This window comes from Odocoileus virginianus, chromosome 17 (assembly GCF_023699985.2).
Source record: "Odocoileus virginianus isolate 20LAN1187 ecotype Illinois chromosome 17, Ovbor_1.2, whole genome shotgun sequence".
Taxonomy (NCBI): domain Eukaryota; kingdom Metazoa; phylum Chordata; class Mammalia; order Artiodactyla; family Cervidae; genus Odocoileus; species Odocoileus virginianus.
The window spans coordinates 11,933,053-11,952,850 of record NC_069690.1 but is presented as its reverse complement, the minus strand read 5'-3'; the positions used below and the strand labels follow the sequence as shown (position 1 = coordinate 11,952,850).

The 19,798-nt window shown below is 37.3% G+C and overlaps 1 protein-coding gene across 6 annotated transcripts in view; it reads right to left on the bottom strand.

Annotated features, from left to right (window-relative positions):
- Positions 1–19,798, bottom strand: part of GGNBP2 (gametogenetin binding protein 2) — a 32,398-nt gene that overhangs the window by 10,640 nt on the left and 1,960 nt on the right. For 4 of the 6 annotated variants that reach the window (XM_070478606.1, XM_070478603.1, XM_070478605.1 and 1 more), the window contains 5 exons: positions 13,263–13,343; positions 11,174–11,427; positions 8,581–8,679; positions 4,505–4,630; positions 4,303–4,416 (listed from right to left, as the gene is read on the bottom strand). In XM_070478606.1, the coding sequence (XP_070334707.1) occupies positions 4,303–4,416; positions 4,505–4,630; positions 8,581–8,679; positions 11,174–11,427; positions 13,263–13,343 (674 nt within the window). The remainder of the gene's footprint in view (positions 1–4,302; positions 4,417–4,504; positions 4,631–8,580; positions 8,680–11,173; positions 11,428–13,262; positions 13,344–19,798) is intronic. The other 2 variants (XM_070478608.1, XM_070478609.1) reach the window with 1 other exon arrangement.

Sequence of the window (19,798 nt, the reverse complement as noted above, 5' to 3'; positions counted from 1 at the left end):
TCTGTTTTGTAAGTAAGTTGATTTGTATCATATCTTAGATTCCACATGTAAGTGGTACCATATGGAATTTGCCTTTGTGATTTACTTCACTTAATATGATAATCTCTGGGGTTTCCCAGGTGGCTCTGTGGTGAAGAATCCACCTGCTAATGCAGGAGACACAAGAGACGCAGGTTTGATCCCCGGGTTGGGAAGATCCCGTGGAGGAAGAAAATGGTAACCCACTTCGGTATTTTTGCCTAGAAAATTCCATGGACAGAGGAGCCTGGCAGGCTGCAGTCCAGGGAGCCACAGAGAGTCAGACAGAACCGAGCAACCAGGCACACAATACGGCCATCTCCAGGTCCATCCAAGCTGCTGCAAACGGCATGGTGTCACTCTTTTTCCTGGCTGAGTCGTATTCCACCGTGTACATGCGTGGGCACACACACCATCTTAATCCACTCATCTATCAACAAACATTTCGGTTGCTTCTATGTACAATGGACTACTTTGTATGCAGCTGATGCGTCCCTACTACAAAGTCTTTTTTTCCTTCTGCCTCCTCCCCACTCTCCTCCACATCCTTCTCCATTTGCCTAAATCATACCCATCCTTAAAAAAGCCTCTTGCAATTTCCATTAACTAGAATTCAACCTTCCTGTATTCCTATTATCTCCGACTTATACTTATCATTATAGCATTTACCCTTACAATGTCATGCAATTAGTTTGTTATACACATCTTTTTGACCCAATAGCAGATAACTCTGTTTCTTGAAATGAATATTTGTTAAAACAGAAGCTCTAAGCCCACTTTGTAAACAGAAGCAATCATGTTGGCAAGTAAAGTTAAATCACTATTTCACTAACGGTTAAAAAACAGACACAGGAATACACAAAAATTAACTCAAAATGTGTTAAAGACCTAAATATTAAGACCTGAAACTGTAAAACTGTGATAGGAGAACACGTAACAATGGAATAGGTGATGACTTCTTGCATATGGAATCAAAAGCACAAGGAACAAAAGAAAAAATAGACAAATGAGACTACATCAAACCTAAGAACTTCTGTGCAGTAAACGACAGAGTGAAGGACAACCTATGGAACAGAGAAAGTATTTACAAACCATACACTGGATACAGGGTTAATGTCCACAATAAAGAACTCTCACAATTCAATAACAGACAAAAAAAAGAATATTATTAAAAAATGGACAAAGGACATGAATAGACACTTCAAAGAAGATAGGCTAGTAAGAACATGATAAAATGCTCAACATCACTAATCATCAGGGAAATGCTAATCAAAACCACACAAAATCACCTCAAGCCCACTGCATGACCACTAATAAAAATTAGAAAAGAGAGATTTCCCTGGTGGCTCAGCAGCTAAGACTCTGCACTCCCAATGCAGGGGGGCCCAGGTTCAATCCCTGGTTTGGGAACTAGATTTCACATGCCACAACTAAGAGTTCACAGGCTCCAACTAAAGATCCCTAATGCTGCAAAGAAGACTGAAGATCCCAAGTGCATCAACTAAGACCCAGCATAACCAAATGTGTATATATATATATATATATATATATATATATATTTTAAATTAGAAAATAACAAGTGCTGGCAAGGGTTTGGAGAAACTGGAACCCTTCCTTGAACATTTTTGACAAGACTATAAAGTGGCTGCCAGCATGGCAAATAGTATAGCATTTCCTTAGAAAATTAAGAATAGAATTGCCAAATAATCCAGCAATCCCAATTCTGGGAACATATACAAAAGAATTAAAAACGGGATCTCAAAGAGTTTTTGGCACACACCAATGTTCACTACAGCATTACTCACAAAAGCCAAGATGTAGGAACGAGCTAAATGTTCACTGATAGATGGACACAGTGTATACACACAATGGGACACTATTCATCCTTAAAAAGAGATAATTCTGTCCTATGTTAAAACACGGACAAACCTTGCGGACATTATGCTAAGTGAAATAAGCTAAACACAAAAGACAAATGTGGCATGATTCCACTTATGTGAGTTATATAAAGTAACTGAACTAAAACAGAAAACAGAATGGTGGTTGGCAGGAGGTGCACAGAGGGGTAAACGAAGAGTTTTTATTCAATGAGTGGGTTTAGCTTCAGTCATGCAAGATGAAAAAATTCTAGAGATCCAGTGCATAACAGCTAGTAAATAGTTAATAGTACTGTACTATACACTTAAAAACTGTTAAGAGGGTAAATGCATGTTATGTATTTTTTATCACAATTTTTAAAAAGTCTTCCCCTTGGTGGGAGAAATGGTCTTAGATACAGAAATAAAAATACTTCCACATTTTGAGGCTATAAATGGTAAGTCTACATTTTTTGAGTAAATAAATGGTTAAATATCATACAGTACCAATAATAAAACTTGAAATATTTTCCCTATATCTTACTGCTTTAAATCCTCAGTTTAATATGTTTGACTGTACATGATCGTAAAGTAACATAAACATAAGCAAACAGTCATTTAAAATTTTATACGGAAGCTATAAGAATGAAAGGGACTTTCCCTGTTTTCTAAAGTAACCTTGTACACAAATTTAAAAAAAAGAGTTTCTTAAGACAGAGGTTTCAGAGTTTCTAACACCTAATTTCTAATAATGCACTATTATAATACTTAACTGGCTAAATAGTGTGATAAAATCTTTATTATACACTGCTCAGAAAAATCTATTAAATAAAGTAGATGTGCCAAGAAGGTCCACTATTCAGACCTTTAGAAATCATTTTCAACTGACTGTATCTCAAAAACACAAACTGTACCTAAAATAAGAACTAGGTACAGAGGAATAACAAGGACTTGCAAATCTGGCATACAGATATTCACTGGTGTGCTTACTACGTGCCAGATACTGTTCTAAGTAAGTCTTATTATGTATCATCAATCCTAACAAATTTAATCTTTTAATAAGTTCTATAGGACTACTACTATTATTTTGTCTTAAAAAAGAAGAACACGGAAGCACAGAAAAGTAACCTGTACAAAGTTATACAGGAGAAGGAAATGGCAACCCACTCTAGTACTCTTGCCTGGAAAGTTCCATGGACAGAGGAGCCTGGCAGACTACAGTCCAAGGGGTTCGCAAAGAGTCGGACACGACTGATCAACTTCACCAAGTTATAATCAGTAGAACCCAGATTCACTGCAATCTTCCTTAACTGCTTCTAATCATACTTCTTCCCCTGCATTCTTAATATATTTATAAAATGGACTCCACGTTTCTTATAAAATACTGCCCCCCAAACACAGGAAATATCTACAACCAATGTAGGAAATTCCAAAACGTTAGCTCTAATAACTAGTAATTTATCACCCCAAAAAGCTCTTTTGGATGGACCAATTCATACTGAATATAAGGATCAATTCATATTGAAAAAGAAAGGTATCTATGACGGACCTATACATTTGTATGTTTTACATTTACAAAGTCCCCTTCCCAAACTCCAAATAACTGACATTCCCTATTCTTTTGGGTACAATCAACCAAAAAGGCAAAAAACAAGAAAGCCTGTAATTGAAAAAAGAAAAAAACTTAATAAACTTAATATGCAGATTAAGTCATTAGCTCATTGCCATATGAACACCAACCTTGATAATGCCAGTTTTCATAATTTACGTGTTTTCTAGAAGCATCCCCAAAGTAACTGTGTATATCTGTCCCAAAGTCAAAGAACACATAACCACAAACCCAACATGTGACAAATTTTTATTAAAACAGTACAACTCCCCCCAAGAACACCACCTCTAGATAGCTCCTTTACCAGTTTGCTTTCCTACTGCACTTTCCCTCCCTACAAATTTGCAAATGTTCATGACACTTAGAAAATTCTTTGTAAAGTAGTATTCTAAAAAGAAAAATCTGAAGTTACTTTCATAGTACACAATGCGCATGAATTCCAACCCAACTTTTAGCTCTTGACAAAGAAAAAATATTTGCAAATATTACTAATAAAAGCTGCTATTTTAACTTTAATTTTGAAAATGACATCATGAAACACTTCTATCAAAAACAAGGAATACAAGAATTTCCACAGTGATTAAGTACACCTTATTCAATTCACAGTTACTCTGTGTTCCTTGAAAGGCTGGCCTGGAACCAACAGGTAAAACACAAGAAGGCCAACACTCAGCATCACGCCATAAAGGAACTTCCTGCCCTAACACCAAGCTCTGCCTGGGTCAGGTATTAACGGCAAGGCCAGAGTACTATTACAGGAAGAAGGTGACTGACACCTAAAGCATCTTCCCACTACATCATGATGACCTTTGGACTTACCTGTGTTTTCGCAGATACGTTTCTAGTGTTTCTAAAAGACAACTAGAGTCAATTAAAACTACTTCATCCCTGCATTCTTGGGACATTAGTTCCCATACATCCATCCAACAACCCCTGCAGAAAGAAACAAATCTTAGTGAGATGGAGGAATACATAATGGAAAAACATTTTAAAAAGCTGAGTAAAGGGTGCTTGATTTTACCTGGCTGTTCCCTGGAAAGGTCCATAATGGAAAATGATCCTACACTTGCTGTCCTTCCTGCGGTCTTCACTACTCCTCTTATCTGTACTTAACTTCTCTGAACTGACACTGCTACTGCTCCCTTCACTGTAGTACAGTACAGTACAAAGCTTAGTGACACTGAGATGATCTGAAGCAATCATTTCTATAGTCTAAATTAAGATCATGAACTCTTTAATACATTAAGATATATTAGTAGGGTAAGTTTGCAAATTTGTATATAATTACGTATTTACTTTAACCGTATTAAAATGTTACTTATACAGGAGCTCATATCTTTAAACAAAAATGTGTGCTCAACTATTACGTTTACTTGATAATAATTTAACACTTACATTTATCAAGATAGTAACTGGTTAATATAGTAAGCATTTTATGAGCAAATCTACTTGGAATGTTAAAGTCAAAAGGGCTAAAAAATTATAAAATATTTTCACTTCTATACACGGATCAACCTTCCACAAATTGAAAATTCTAACAAGTGTTGATCTACTTAATGTGATTTTATAGCTAGCCCATGGCAACAAAATTCTTATCTACCTTCACATTTACAAGTAGCTGGGAAAGTCACAGATTAATCTAATTATAGGAAATAAAATTTTACATTTTTGAAAATAAAGATAGCATACTAAGATGAACACTTTACACAGCCTACATTAGTAGTACTACACAAATAATTTTTTAAAAACTTACTAAAAACTTCCCAGACTCTCCCTCCCCCACAGGTTTCAATGTGGCGCTGGTCACGCATTTTGCTTTGTTGCAGATGTGCATTCCAAGAGAAATGTGTTTCTATTTTCCATTCAGTGATAGTCTTCTTGATTTTTCATGATTCTGAATAACTGGCTCCTGCCTGTTCTTCTGCAGGTCTCACTAGTCCTAGAAATTCATTACCTGGGATGCTTGAGATGGAAACACTTCTGAATCTTTACTTAACCTACTCTTTATAGCTAAATAGGTACTTCTCAACCCCCTGCCCACCATATAACGTCAGACATACAATTCAGCTCCCTAGTCCCATCTCACAAGGGCTCAGAAAGGGTGAACAATCCTTGTTTTTGAAGCAAACACCTCAACTCCTGCTCTGCCTTGCATGTTACATCCTTCCACTCTCATCTTCCAAATTCCCAATTTTCTAATTATGCTTGAGTGATCCACATAACTCTCAAATTCTCAGTATTGATGAAAAGGGCTGGGGAATGACTATTCTACCATCAGAACATGAAAGCATTATTCTATAATGATTTGAAAATTCTGTAACTCAAATCAAGATTTTATCCGTAATCTCTCCAAACCAAATGTCTTTATACCACTTCTTCCTGTCAAGATCAAGCTTTCTGAAAAAGGAAGTCTTTTCACTTCTTTGTTCTACTTCCATACTTTCCACTGACAGCTTAATCCATTAAAACCCTGCAACGCATGCATTTTCCTACACATTCTGATCTGGATTCTGATCCATTCAACCACAGATCTGCTCATCAAGATCACCAAGTATCTCGGTGTTGCTATACCCAATGGACTCTGAGGTCCCTGAAAACTCAGCAGCCTTCAACACAGCTGTCCAAGTCCCTGCCCCCCAAAACACACTTTTCCCGTGGTCTCCTGCCTCTCCGGCCACCCTCTCAGGTTTCTTTAGACTTATTCTTTCCTACCATTAAACTGAAGTCCTCAGCATTCCTTTCTGTCACCCTACTACTCCTATAGGTGATCTTATACAGCTGACCTCTGAACAACACGAGGCTGAATTGCGCAGTCAACTTACACATGGATTTTTTCAATAGTAAATACCACAGCACTACACAATCTGCAGTTACTGAATATGAGGGCATGAAGGAACCATGTGTAATATATGAAGTTGCCAACTAGGAGTTACACTCAAATTTCCCGTTGTGTGGAGGGTCTGCACTCCTAAGCCCTGTGCTGCTCAAGAGTCAGTGGTACATCACTCATCAGCTACAGGCCTACAACCTGGGCCTCGACCTTTCTTTCAGACCACACACTTATTCCCGACAGTAACTTGGGTTTGCTTGTATGAATATGAGAATACCCTAAGAAAGACTGAACTGGATTGTTACTATTGGTTAGGCAAAAACCTAATTAACTGTATTATACCTTCCCCTGAAGAAAATGAAAGGGAGGAACAACAGTGGAAAAATACAAAAAGTCATAGTAGCGCAGAATGGTGGTGACCATCCAGCGTGGAGGAGAAGTCTTGGCTAAGCAGACTATATTCTCTGACCAGCTATCCACATGGCATGGGAGTAACTGAAACTACCTTAGGAGGTGTTGCTTAAGATCAACTAACTCCACTCACACTGATTACATAATTCGGCAAACAACCTTCCAAAATATTTGGCTTCCTATGTGGTGGGGCTAGAGCTGAAGCTGGATGTGAAGTCTGCGGAGGTTTGTTTTTTATTTCTAAGCTGAAACATAGGCAGACACAGCTATGTGTCAATTTAATGAAAGTAGATAATCGATGAAGCAAAGTCAAGGAGAACAAGAGAGCAGTGGAATCCAGAGCAAAAGTGGAAGGACTGGTCTTTGTAGGAAGGTAGCAATGAGCACAGATGTTTACCATGTGGGGTAGCTTTTTGGTGGTGGTGGTGGTGGTGGGGTAGCTCTTGCTTTTCAGCTCCTCAGTGACAAACATTCATAACCAAGAAACAGAAGGCAGCCTTTGTATTGTATCATACTACTCTGTGGTTTTAGTCAACAGGTTATTTTGATAAAGGCTACTGTCTAATGAAAATCAGACTAAATTCTGCACTCAGAGAGTCAGGTATTCTTTAAAGATACTGGTCAATCAGGTATGTGAAATAATTATCCTTAGATAACCATCTGAAGTTGTACAGAGCTTTACTGTGCTTAGAGTTCTCACATTTAGAAATCATATGTGTGGTTCTTAAGTAAATCTTGATTCTAACAAATCAATGTAAGAAGACACTTTCAGAGAGAGTTGGTGAAACATGAATATGAACTGGGTATTAGATTATTGTAGTTAAGCTTTTGTTAGGTGTTATAATGGCACTGTCATGAAAGAACATGTCACTGTATTAGAGATGAATGTAGTAATAAAATAACATGATGTCTGGGACTTGCTTTAAAGTACTTCAGCAAAGGAAAAGGTGAACGAATGATATAAACATGGCAAATCCTGGTAACAACAGAGTCTGGGTAAAGGTATTTGCGGGTAACAGGGTCCTTGTATAATCTCTCTACTTTTGTATGTGTTTGACAGTCTTCACGATGGAAGTTTTAAAAAGTTTTTGTTTCTGAGTATGGGGGGAGAAAGAGATTATTAACATACCACCACCTGGTCATCCAGATCTTTTTACCAGGGAGGAAAATGTCAACAATACTAACGAGATGTTCAAAACACTAACTTCTAAAATTAATTCAGTAGCACAGTTTTACATCATCCCATTCTCCCCAGAAGTTACTTCTTAGAAACTCCCTTCAAATTCCATGACTTCTTACCACCCACCCCCAACCCCAAGCAATTTTGAAGGGGAAACTTGACTGAGCTGGGAGAAGGGCACAACCTTGGGCACTGTAGCACCTAACCAAGAAGAAAGCTGCAAATTAGTTACATAAATTCACATTGCTTTAACTAACTCAAGGGTTTTTTTGTAAATCCTTGATAAATTATTAGGGAGACCTAAAGACAAGAAAAACAAGAAAAATAATTTATACATTATAACTGTTGCATAGGTTAAAGAATGATACCACTACTTTGAAAAAATTAATATTGGCTACATAAATTTACACAAAGATCTCAACCTCCCTCCTCTGAAACATATTTAATACAAGGGAAAAAAATTTTTAGAAGTCAAACTTATACTGAGACCCTATATAGACCCAATGCAAAAAGAACTAAGAGACATATTTATTTTGACCAATTATATGGTGTTCTATTTTACAGTGTAAACAATTAATGAAATAAAACTAGCATTGTTTCTTCTCTTTTTACCAAACAGGACCAACATTTATAATCTTAACACTAACAAAGTATCTTGATAATCAATTCTACTTACCCCAAAGGTTTTGGTTTGTGCGTATCTAAGGAGTGCAACTGACATCTCTTGTTCTTTTTACTTTTTGGAATAGCATCTATCATGTCATTTAGTTTGGACCTAATAAGTAAATAAATAATAAAAAAATAAATAAATTATTAAAGGTCTGATTAACATTAATTTTTCTTTAGAATTTTCAAAATCTTTATGCCCTTTAGTGAGAAGTATATTTAAAGTATTACAGACATATCACTTTGAAAAATTCTCATCAAATGAACTCTAACCCAAGAGTCTATACACTTTTATTCCTACTCCATTCCCAGATTATCAGAATGTTGAAGGAGGCCTGCTCTATTCAACATACTCTTTCACTTAGTCTGCATCCATCTCATTCATCCCTACATCTGCATTGTATCTAGCAGTGTGCCTGGCACACCAATATTTTATGACTTATTGCTACCTGACACACAGCCATACCCCTTATCCAAACAATAGATATCTAAACCTATACTATCCTTGTGAATTCCCTGGAGGTCCAGTGGTTAGGACTCTGAGCTCTCACTACCAAGAGCCCAGGTTCAATCCCTGTTCAGGGATCTAAAATCCCACAAGCTGTGCAGTATGGCCCCCCCCAAAAAAACAAAACAGAGGGGGCGGACGTTAATTAAAAATAAAATAAACAGGGGATTCCCTGGTGGCTCAATGGTAAAGAATCTGAGTGCCAATGCAGGAGACATGGGTTCAATCCCTGTTCTGCTAAGATCAAACATGCCATGCAGCAACTAAGCCCATGAGCCACAACTATTAAGCCAGTGCTCTAGAGCCCGGGAGCCGCAACTAGGAAAGCCCGGGAGCCGCAACTAGGAAAGCCCACAAGCCCCAGAGCCTGTGCTCCACAAGAGAAACCACTGCAATGAGAAGCCTGTGCACCACAACGAGAGAACAGCCCCACTTTCTGCCACTAGAGTAAAGCTCGAGTAGTAACGAAGACCCAGCACAGCCAAAATAAAAATAATTGTTAAAAGTTCTAACTCGTTTATCGAGTAAGTTTTAAAAAATAAATAAAATAAACGTACACTATCCTTGACAAAGAGCCTTCAACAGAAATTTTATACAAATATAGAAATATATAATGCTAAACATCCAAACCCTGAATCCAACCAATAAGCAAAGCTTGTCAACTCTTAAATATACCCAGAATTAGATCATTTCTCATCACCTCCACTGTTATGACCCTTGTCCAACTCGCCTCTCTAGCTTAGTCAATTGCAACAGTTGACCTCCCAAACGGTCGCCATGCATCTACCCTTTGCCTTTACATTCTATGTTTCACTTAGCAGCTGATCTTTTCAAGACAAAAACCATGTTGTTCTATCTCTATTCAGAAATCCTTCAAAGCTTCTTTTCTCAGGCAGAATAAAAATCCATAATCTCTACCACCACCTTCAGACAGCTTCTCTTTTCCTATTTACACCACTTACCCTTTGGTGAGCACATTTTACCTCATAGGTGGGTGGGTGTGCGTGCGCGTCTGTGTGTGTGTATGCATATGATGATGACACAAATTTATATGTGTGTGTGTATATATATGCATATGCTGATGACACAAATTTGTGTGTGTGTGTGTGTGTGTGTGTGTGTGTGTATGCATATGCTGATGACACAAATTTATATCCCTTGGCCAGAACTCTCTGAACTCTACTTGTACTCCCAATTGCTACCTCAAATTAACATGCCCAAAAGTCAGCTCTGCGAAACTGCTCTTCCTAGGACTTCCAAGGTGGTCTAGTGATTAAGAATCTGCCTTTCAGTTCAGGGCACTCAGGTTCCATCCCTGGTTGGGGAACTAAAATCCCACACGCCTCAGGGCAACTTAGCCCAGGCATTACAACTACTGGATCCAGCCATTTCTCATTATCTCTGTGGCCACTTTACTGGTCACCATTTTTTCTTGCATGGACTATTGAACAACCTGTTTCTCTGCCTTCCCTTTACTCGTAACACAGAGGTAAAAGGAAGCATAACTCCAAGGTAGACCACGTACTCCTCTGCTCAAAACCTTCCCAAATCTTCCTGTCTCAGAGTTAAGATAAAAGACCTCAGCATAGCACCACATAATTAGGCCTCTCAGTGCTCCTCTGACATCATCTTTTATTACTGTTCCTTTCATTCATCTGCCTCCAGTTACCATGGCTTCCTTGCTGTTCTTCAAACATGCTGGGGAAACTCCAACCTCTGAACCTTTAACCTACTGCCCTTTCTCTGTCTTTACCCAAATATCTACATGGCTCACTCCCTCACTTTATTCTAGCCTATATGCAATGTCATTTTATTAGAGAGGCCTTCCGTGACCACTTTCCACGTGAATTCTACCTACTCATTTTCTATCTCCCTTACTAGTTTGTCTTTGTAACAACATTCTTGACAAAGTATGTATTTGCTTACTGCCTGTCTCTACCTTAAGAAAAGAAACTTTACAGTCACTGGCACACAGAAGTTACTCGCGTTAAATCTGAACTCAAGCTTTGCCCCAATCAAATTTAGAAATAAGCTACCACTCTCACTGAGTTTAAAAATAAAGCAAACCCATTGTTTCCTAGTTGATTATACTCACCCATGTACGTAAAATAATGTATAAAGCTTCTTTGCATCAGTCATGCAGCTTCGAGTTACAGACAGGACTCCCTTGGGCCCCACCGTCAGGGGCTCAAGGGCAGGGTTTCCAGACTCCACCAGCTGGGAAAAGAGGCGTTCCACACTGCGACGACAACCCACACATGGCACAAGCTGAGAAAGCGCACTCAAGACTTCACGTGATGTCACCACCATGGCAATACTTAGATCTTGTTGCTTAAGCATACTATGTCGCTGAGAAAAAAGGGAAAGAAAAATAAAGAAGAGTTCATAAGGAAGACATAACATGACTTTCACTATGCTAATTCCTTATCCTTGTGCAGTAAGTACAGCCTGGGCAGGGCCTGCCATCTACCTGCAACTGAGTCAGAAAGGCAAGACGCGCTGGCCTTATCCATGCTGCACCGAGTTTATGCCACAACCCTCACACTGCCCTCCCTGAGGCCAGTTTTAGAATCTCAAGCACAAAAAACTCTGCTTACTGACTTTCCCCAGTGGTCTAGCAGCTAAGACCCTGTGCTCCCAGTGCAGGGGCCACGGGTTCAACCCTGAGTTGGGGGACTAAGATCCCACATGCTGCAGGCACAGCTGAAACAAACAAACGCTGCTTGGGATGCCAGGGCTGTGCAGTAGGTGACCAGCACAGCCAAAGAAACCCTGCACCTGGAAATCTAGTGCCTGTTCCATGTGGGCGTTAAGCGTAGTACTCTCACTTAAAACAGAAAACTTTCAAAGAAAAAAGAATAAAAACAATATAGCTTTACTACGTCTCCTTCTCAGCCTTTAAGAACACACTGTGTTTAGCTGCATGAGTCAAGTTAGGATGGTGATCATGTAGGGCAGCAATTCTCAACCTGGAGGCGTGAGCAGGTGTGTTAGGGATCAGGGGGAGAGAACAAGGCCCATCTCCTCTATGGAGGAGCCTGCAGTGAGTGAGTAAAACGCTAGTGCATATGAATGTAGGGAAATGGGCAAAAACTCCAGGAAATAACTTCTACTTGGCTGGAGCTATAGTTACAAGTAATGTAGTGTACTTTACCAAAAATAAATAAATAAAGGTGAGAAAGTTAACTCCCAAGAAGGACACTATCATATTTACCATTAACCTTTAATTCAGTTTTCTCCAAAAGCTGAAACAATTTTGAAATAAAGTAACCATTTATCTTCCTTTATACTGATCATATATAGTATATTTACAAAGTATCACACTGTTTAAAAATTAAATAGGACTGGGAGTTTGGGATTAGTAGCAGCAAACCATTACTTTTTTTTTTTTTTAGTCTTTATTGAATTTGTTACAATATTGTTTCTGTTGTTTATATTCTGGTTTTTTGGCCATGAGGCATGCCAGATCTCAGCTCCTCATCAGAGACAGAACTCACACCACACCCCTCTGCATTACAAAGTGAAGTCTTAACCACTGGACAACCAGGGAAGTCCTGCAAACTATTACATTTAAAATGCATAAACAACAAGGTACTACTGTACAGTACAGGGAACTATAACCAATATCCTGGGATAAACCATACAGGAAAAGAATATAAAGAATATATACATGTGTATAGCTAGTCACTCTGCTGTAGAGCAAAAATTAGCATGACATTGTTTATTAACTATATTTCCATAAAAAATAAAATAAAATTTAAAAAAGAATTAAATAAAAATCAGAAAATTCACAATACAAAGTTTTTTTTTAACAGAACAAAACAATTACAGAAGATAACAAAGTTCTCAATGAAAAGTTGTCTGTATCTTTTAAAAACAGGGAAATTAAATTTAAATTTAAAATTAAACTAGTGAAACTAAAAAAAATAAAATTAAATTAAACTAGTGAAACTAAAGCCTTACAGACATGTAAAATGGTAACACACCACCACCAAATCTTTCACGTCACAGGGATGTACATATAACTGGAGCAACAGTAAAAGAAAGCAACCTCACTGAATCTTAAGACCTACAGAGCCCTAGGTAAAATAAAATTACATCTATGACTCCTTAAAACACACATACACACGTGCACGTGCTCATGCACACGCACACCATTTAAAACATTAATTTTTAAAACTTACCTGAATGAACTGCTTCAGTTGTGCACCATTATTTTGATGCCCATCAAGATTTAACACATTGTCAGGAAATTCCATCACCATCTTAATATGTAAAAGAATACAAATCAATTATTTTGACCTTCTTTGAAAACATTGATATAGACTATTTTATAATATCCTAGAACAGAAATAGACTCCCCTAAAGCCAAATTTGCTCCCTCCCACCTCCATCAAAAAGTTAAAAAAAAAAATCCAAATTACAGTTTCTAAAGCCAGAAATGGTATAGTGATTAGAAGCAAGGGCACTGAAGTCAGGCAGACCTGAATTCAAATGCACCTCTATTATAATTTACAATTTATGTCATAATTCTGGGCAAGTTACTTAACAAGTCTGATTTTCAGCTTCCTTATTTGTAAAATGAGATTAAATAGTAACTTTAAATATCTCTTATAGAATGGATTGTGAGGATTAACTTATATTTAAAAATGTGTGTTGTAGTGGCTAATGAAAGCATTTAGTAAGTGAAATAACCTGATATCTTACATTAAAAATCCTGACATTTTTCAGTTATTCCTCACAGCTACAGAATACAGTAAATTTTATCAAGTAAATAACTATATATACATATATGACTATATATATAATGACTTCACTTTACAAATACACACACACAGATACATACTCAGAATAATATCCAACACATAGCAAATGTTTGCTCTAATCATGAAAAGAAAAAAATACACTGAAATTTTTATTCAGTTCTCAAAATTCATTGACAGAGGATGAGGGATATATAAAGCTTAAGGCTGTTTCGGGATGTCAGACAATGGAAATCAGTAATCACCACGTTTCACCGATCTGTGACACCACTAATTTTAAGGAGTACCTTAGCTGGAGAAGGAACTGGCAACCCACTCCAGTATTCTTGCCTGGAGAATTCCATGGACCGAGGAACCTAGTAGGCTACAGTCCACGGGGTCGCAAAGAGTCGGACACGACTTAGAGACTTCACTTTCACTTTATGTACCACTAGGTACCACTAGGTTATGTACCACTAGGAAAGAATCATTGTAACTAGAAGATGTCACCAAATCAAAGAAGTATCCCGATTTTAGAGATGTTAAATATGAAAAAAGTATGCCTTCAAAACAATGAACTAAAGTAACACATTTATATCTTAACTAAAACACTGTTAAATGTATCAAACATAGTGTGCTAGGACAAACTTCTATTTCCAAGTGACAAGGTCCACAAACTCCTACATACTCAAAGAGTGAAGTCAAGACAAAGAGACCATTTGAGGCAAAAACAAAAAAACTAAAAAACCCACTCAGCTGAACGTGATCTTAAAAAGACTCCTCCCTTCAGCAACCAGCATCACAAAGACCTGCTTCTTTAACCAAATGACCACTCTTTCACCTCCACATCAGAAATGAGAACCTAAACACACGCTTATTCTAACAGTAAATAGAGAACTAAACCATTAAGGCAAGTATAAACAACAGATATAAGACCTTTTCCTGATTTGTGAAGAGGGGACTACTGAATATGGGTGTTAGAAAGGCAAGTAGATACTAAGGATGGATGCAAACACCTATTCAACAATCCAGAGGACTTGAGTTTATTTCACAGAACCAAAAGCTGCATGTACAATATATTCAAATTTTCATGTGTATATTTTCTTACAGAAAAAGAAAACATATAATATATCAGATGTGGCTATCTCTGGGCAGTGAAAAGACAGATGACTTTCCCAAATGTACTGTAACACACACACACCACTTACTACCAGGGAAAGAGCTAGTGTTCCTCGTTTCCAATTCTACATTCATCAAGTTCAGAGATACGCTCATGCTTCCATCTCAGGAGTTTCTTCCTCCATACATATAGACAGCATGTCCACAGCTCACAGTTTTAGGATCAATTACCCAATTTTTAGGCTACTCAACTTGTCATCAATTTTTGGTGTCTTATCCCCAAAGACTGATGGCAATAATAATAAAGACATTTAACGTAGCTTTATGTATAGTGGCCACTGTTCTGAGCACTGTCATATATTAACTTTGCCAACAGTACAAAATAAAATTGGTTACTAGTCTTAATAATCCTGGTATTAGAAATCCTGGCCCATAAAAACTGAAAAAAGAACAGAGCAATTAACTCACTTGTTCTCTGTTTAAACCACATGGTTTAAAACACGAATAAACTTAACTCATCAAGTCATAAAAAAAGGTATAGGATAAACCACATAGCTCACCAGAACACTGCAAGTCACTCCAATCTACCATTTAAACAGCTAATATTTTGATTTACATTTTCACTTGCTTGATACATATACACATCATTTCACCACATATTAATTGCCACCATTAAAAAAAAAAACTGAGACAATTACCTATGCTATTTTAAAATCAAAGTTACTCAATTTACCAAATTAATCTCTCTCCAGTTCACAGGTGAAATCCTAAATTCTGACTCGTGTATTATTTTTATTCTGATCAACTATATTTTATTGTTTTAATAATTAAAGCAGAGGTATGAGAGCACACCTATATATTAAAATCTACCAGCTGACCTTTAAAATATGTATGTTTATAAAATTTAATAGGGGCTTCCCTGGTGGCCGGACACGATTGAGCGACTTCACTTTCCCCGGTGGCTCAGTGATAAAGAATCCAGCTGCCAATGCAGGAGACACGGGTTCAATCCCTGATCCAGGAGGATCAAACCTCGGGGCAACGAAGCCCGTGCGCCACAACTACTGACCCCATGCTCTAGAGCCTGGGAGCCGCAACTGCTGAAGACCACGCACCCTACAGCGTGCTTCATAAGAAAGAGAAGCCACCGCAATAAGAGGCTTGCACACTACAACAAAAACTAGTTCCAGCTTGAAACAACTAGAGCAAAGCCCATGCAGCAATGAAGACCCAGCACAGCCATAAATAAATAAATAAAATTTAATGAATAATACCTAATTCTCGAATCCTTTTTAAAAAGTCAATAAAGAACAGGGTTAAAATTTTTGAAACAAAACCCTCATTTCCAACCATTTCATTTTTACCGAACTAGTACAGACAAATGTAAAGATCAAGTATATTACTGTGTCTTTCCTGTGTTTCACTGGCTTGAATAATACTAAATTTTCTCTTGTACATACACAACTGAGCGTCTGAGCATGCATGCACACACTCACACACATATTCAATACCGACCCAATTAGAAACTCCATGCTCACACTAAATAATTATTGTCCTTGCCTTTCCCTTACAACAATGGCTTTTTACTTTGCTGTTTACTGGCCAATCACTATACGCTCTTCACTGATGACACCAAAATAAGAAAAAGGGAAAAAATAAAAAGAGGAAGATCAAGGACAGCGGAACTATTTTCCCTCATTCTGTAAAATCACTTCTCTGACTTATTCTTCAGACTCTAGGTTACCCAAAGGAAGACAGTCACGTAAAGTACTTCAGGTGTGGTTTCACAGAGGAATCATCAGTGTCTGGCTTCATGATGAGGTTGCCTGTCCCGAGGCTTGCCAAAAATAGAATAAGTCACTGTCCTGCAATTACTGCTTTATAAAGTTTATCGAATCCATCGCCCGCTTTCACGCTTAAGTGCCTGTCCCGGTTTCTCCTGACCACAATCAATCTGCTCCTAGCGCCTTCTCACAAGCTCCAATCCAACAATACTGTTTGTGTTTATTAAAAACCCCTGTCCCTTTAGTTTTACTTTTTTACTTCTTCATCTTCACAGCCATCTGTAACATCTATCACCTTTGGTAAATGAAAAACTTAATCAAGAATTGAAAGCAGGCAAATTTCCCTGGTGGGCCAGTGGTTAAGACTCTGAGCTCCCAATGCAGGGGGCACGGGTTCGATCCCTGGTCAGCAAATTAAGATCCCCCATGGCATGACACACATGGCCTAGCCTAAGATATAATATAAATAAATAAAGATCTATGTCTTTTTTCTTTTTTAAGCAAACAATACTAAACTTCTAACTGATGCTAAATACCTAATCCTAATACTACATTTTTCACCTTTTTAAAGTCTCAAAAACCCTTATCAGAGCTTCTAGTCCGTTTAGATTGATTTGAATTAGGAGGGTAAACTGTGTTCCACATTGTAATAACTTGACAGTATGTATCAAGAATTTTATAGAAGATTTTTATCCTTTGATTCAGTAATTTTCCTTTGAAAAGCCATAAAAAATTGTTAATACAAAATTTTATGCATTATTCATATTCTTAAGAATGTTATTCATAGCAAAAACTAGGACCACCTCTATGGCCAACAAAGGAGGAATGATTACATCCTGGAATGTCATACAACAAAGTATTACAAGGCCATTAACACTGCTTAAGAAAGATAAGAGAAAATGTTCTCAGTATTACATTCAGTGAGAAGAAGCAAGATATGAAGTGTTACAGAAGATGATACATCTTAACTCTAAATCTGTATGCTTCTATGATGGGAACTACATGAAATGCTGCTCTATAATCTCAGCTATCTCTGTGAAGCAGAGCAAAGGATAATTTGGTTTGTTTTGCAACCATTTTTTCAAGATTATATTATAAGGAGTATATATTCTATTAATTCCTTCTAAAAATACTTTAAAAACAGTAATCCTTCAAAGAAAGTGTGTTAGCTGCTCAGTCTTGTCTGCAACCCCATGGACTGTAGCCCACCAGGTTCCTCTGTTCATAGAATTATCTAGGCAAGAATACTGGAGTGGGGTGCCATATCCTTCTCCAGGGGATCTTCGACCCAGGGATGAACCCAGGTCTCCCACGTTAAAGGCAGATGCTTTACTGACTGAGCCACCGGGGAATCCCAATTCTTCAAAGATGGCTTTAAAATAAAATCTGTATTCTGTCCATCTGCTATTCTATAATTCTAGTAACACTGAAAAGCATTTTGGCTACACACCATACCATTTTCCTAAATATTCCACCAGTTTACTTGGGATTTTTCTCAAACACACCTACATCAGCACTGTACTCAAGTACTCAAACCCACTAAATTGCCACGAGTCTTTTAAATGTGGCTACAACACACCACATAAAAGAGGAGGCTACTTCCTCATCTACAAGCTCGTTAATTTCATTTTAAAAATCCAACTTAAAATCACTAGTTTACCTCAGGCTAAAGGTATTCGCTTCTGCAAAGGATAAACATTTGTAACTGACTGTAAACACTGTAACTAGACTTAACACCTAGAAGTTAACAAGGTTCTAAGACTTGAAATAATCACACAATGTTTTCTCAGTGGATTACCTATGGGCTCTAGGAACAAAGACCAAACCAAAAGTTAACTTCAGGGATACAATGACATCAACTATCAATGACCCAGTGCTGAGCATAACCCTCTGCTGCAGGCTTCCTTCCTCCCTCTCCCTCTTCAACAGGTGTTTGCTCTACACTCTTCCTTTAAGTAGTGTCTGGTAGAATGGTTCTGAAAGAAACTTATTTTCCTAAATATGATGAACTCTTGACAAGATTTTACACAAACCAGTATTCAGTGACCATATGTAAGTTCCATAACAAAGCAATGAATGAAGAGTCCCACTCATTTCCTAGTGGAAAAAAAACCTTCCATAGCAAAGAAAAATAAAAAATAAGATGCTACTTAAGATACTTAAATTAAGCAAGCCTAAATTTTATTTGCCTGGGTCACAAGTCCACCATACAATAAAAGCAAAACTCCACTGCCAGGTCAGTTCAATCCCAACTTCCCCAAAGAAGTAAGTACAATAATAGTGCAGGTTACAGTACAGGTTACATCTTTTTCTAAGGAAAATTTTGGTAATTCATTCAGAAGAGAGTATAAAAACACCCAAAAGTTGCCTATTTTAAACAACTATTTGATGGATATATCAATGCCACGTCCATATTAAAGGTGACTCTGTGAACATAAGGAGAGACTCATAAGTGTCTCAAATTTTTGTAAATACTCAAATCTTAGGTTGATTTCTCCTATGTTTTGATAGTATACACTCAATAATAACCTTATGTCCAAATTTTTTTTTTTTAACTTCAAAGGTTATCTAGGACAAGAAACACAAAAGGTTGATACCAAACTATATGCTCTAGAAAAGTATCTGTGTTGGAGGGAGAGAGAAGAAAGAAAATTATCAATAAATGAACTCATATTAATTTTCAAATTGAGAAATCCTTCATTTAATTTGATCAGAGTGCTAATTTAAAAAAAAAAAACACTTTTAAAAATACAAGTCCATTATACTTTTAGTGCAAAAATCATGACCAAAGCATACAAGTACACTTTCTAATGAAACACAAAGTCTATGTATGTACCTTATGTGAGCCCAAACGTTCTTTTTCCATGGGGAAAAAAAAATGCAGTTAAGTAATTATAGATGCTTTCACTTAAAAAGTTCTAACAAATTAAGTCATTCAATAGCTCTTCTAATGCTTTTTAAAGGTACTGCAGCTCAATCAAATCTTAATTGAGACTGGCAAACAGAAAGGCACAGTGACATCTCTACAATGACTTGCATTTTACACAAAATTTGAAAAAAAGTTCAGCAGGTATT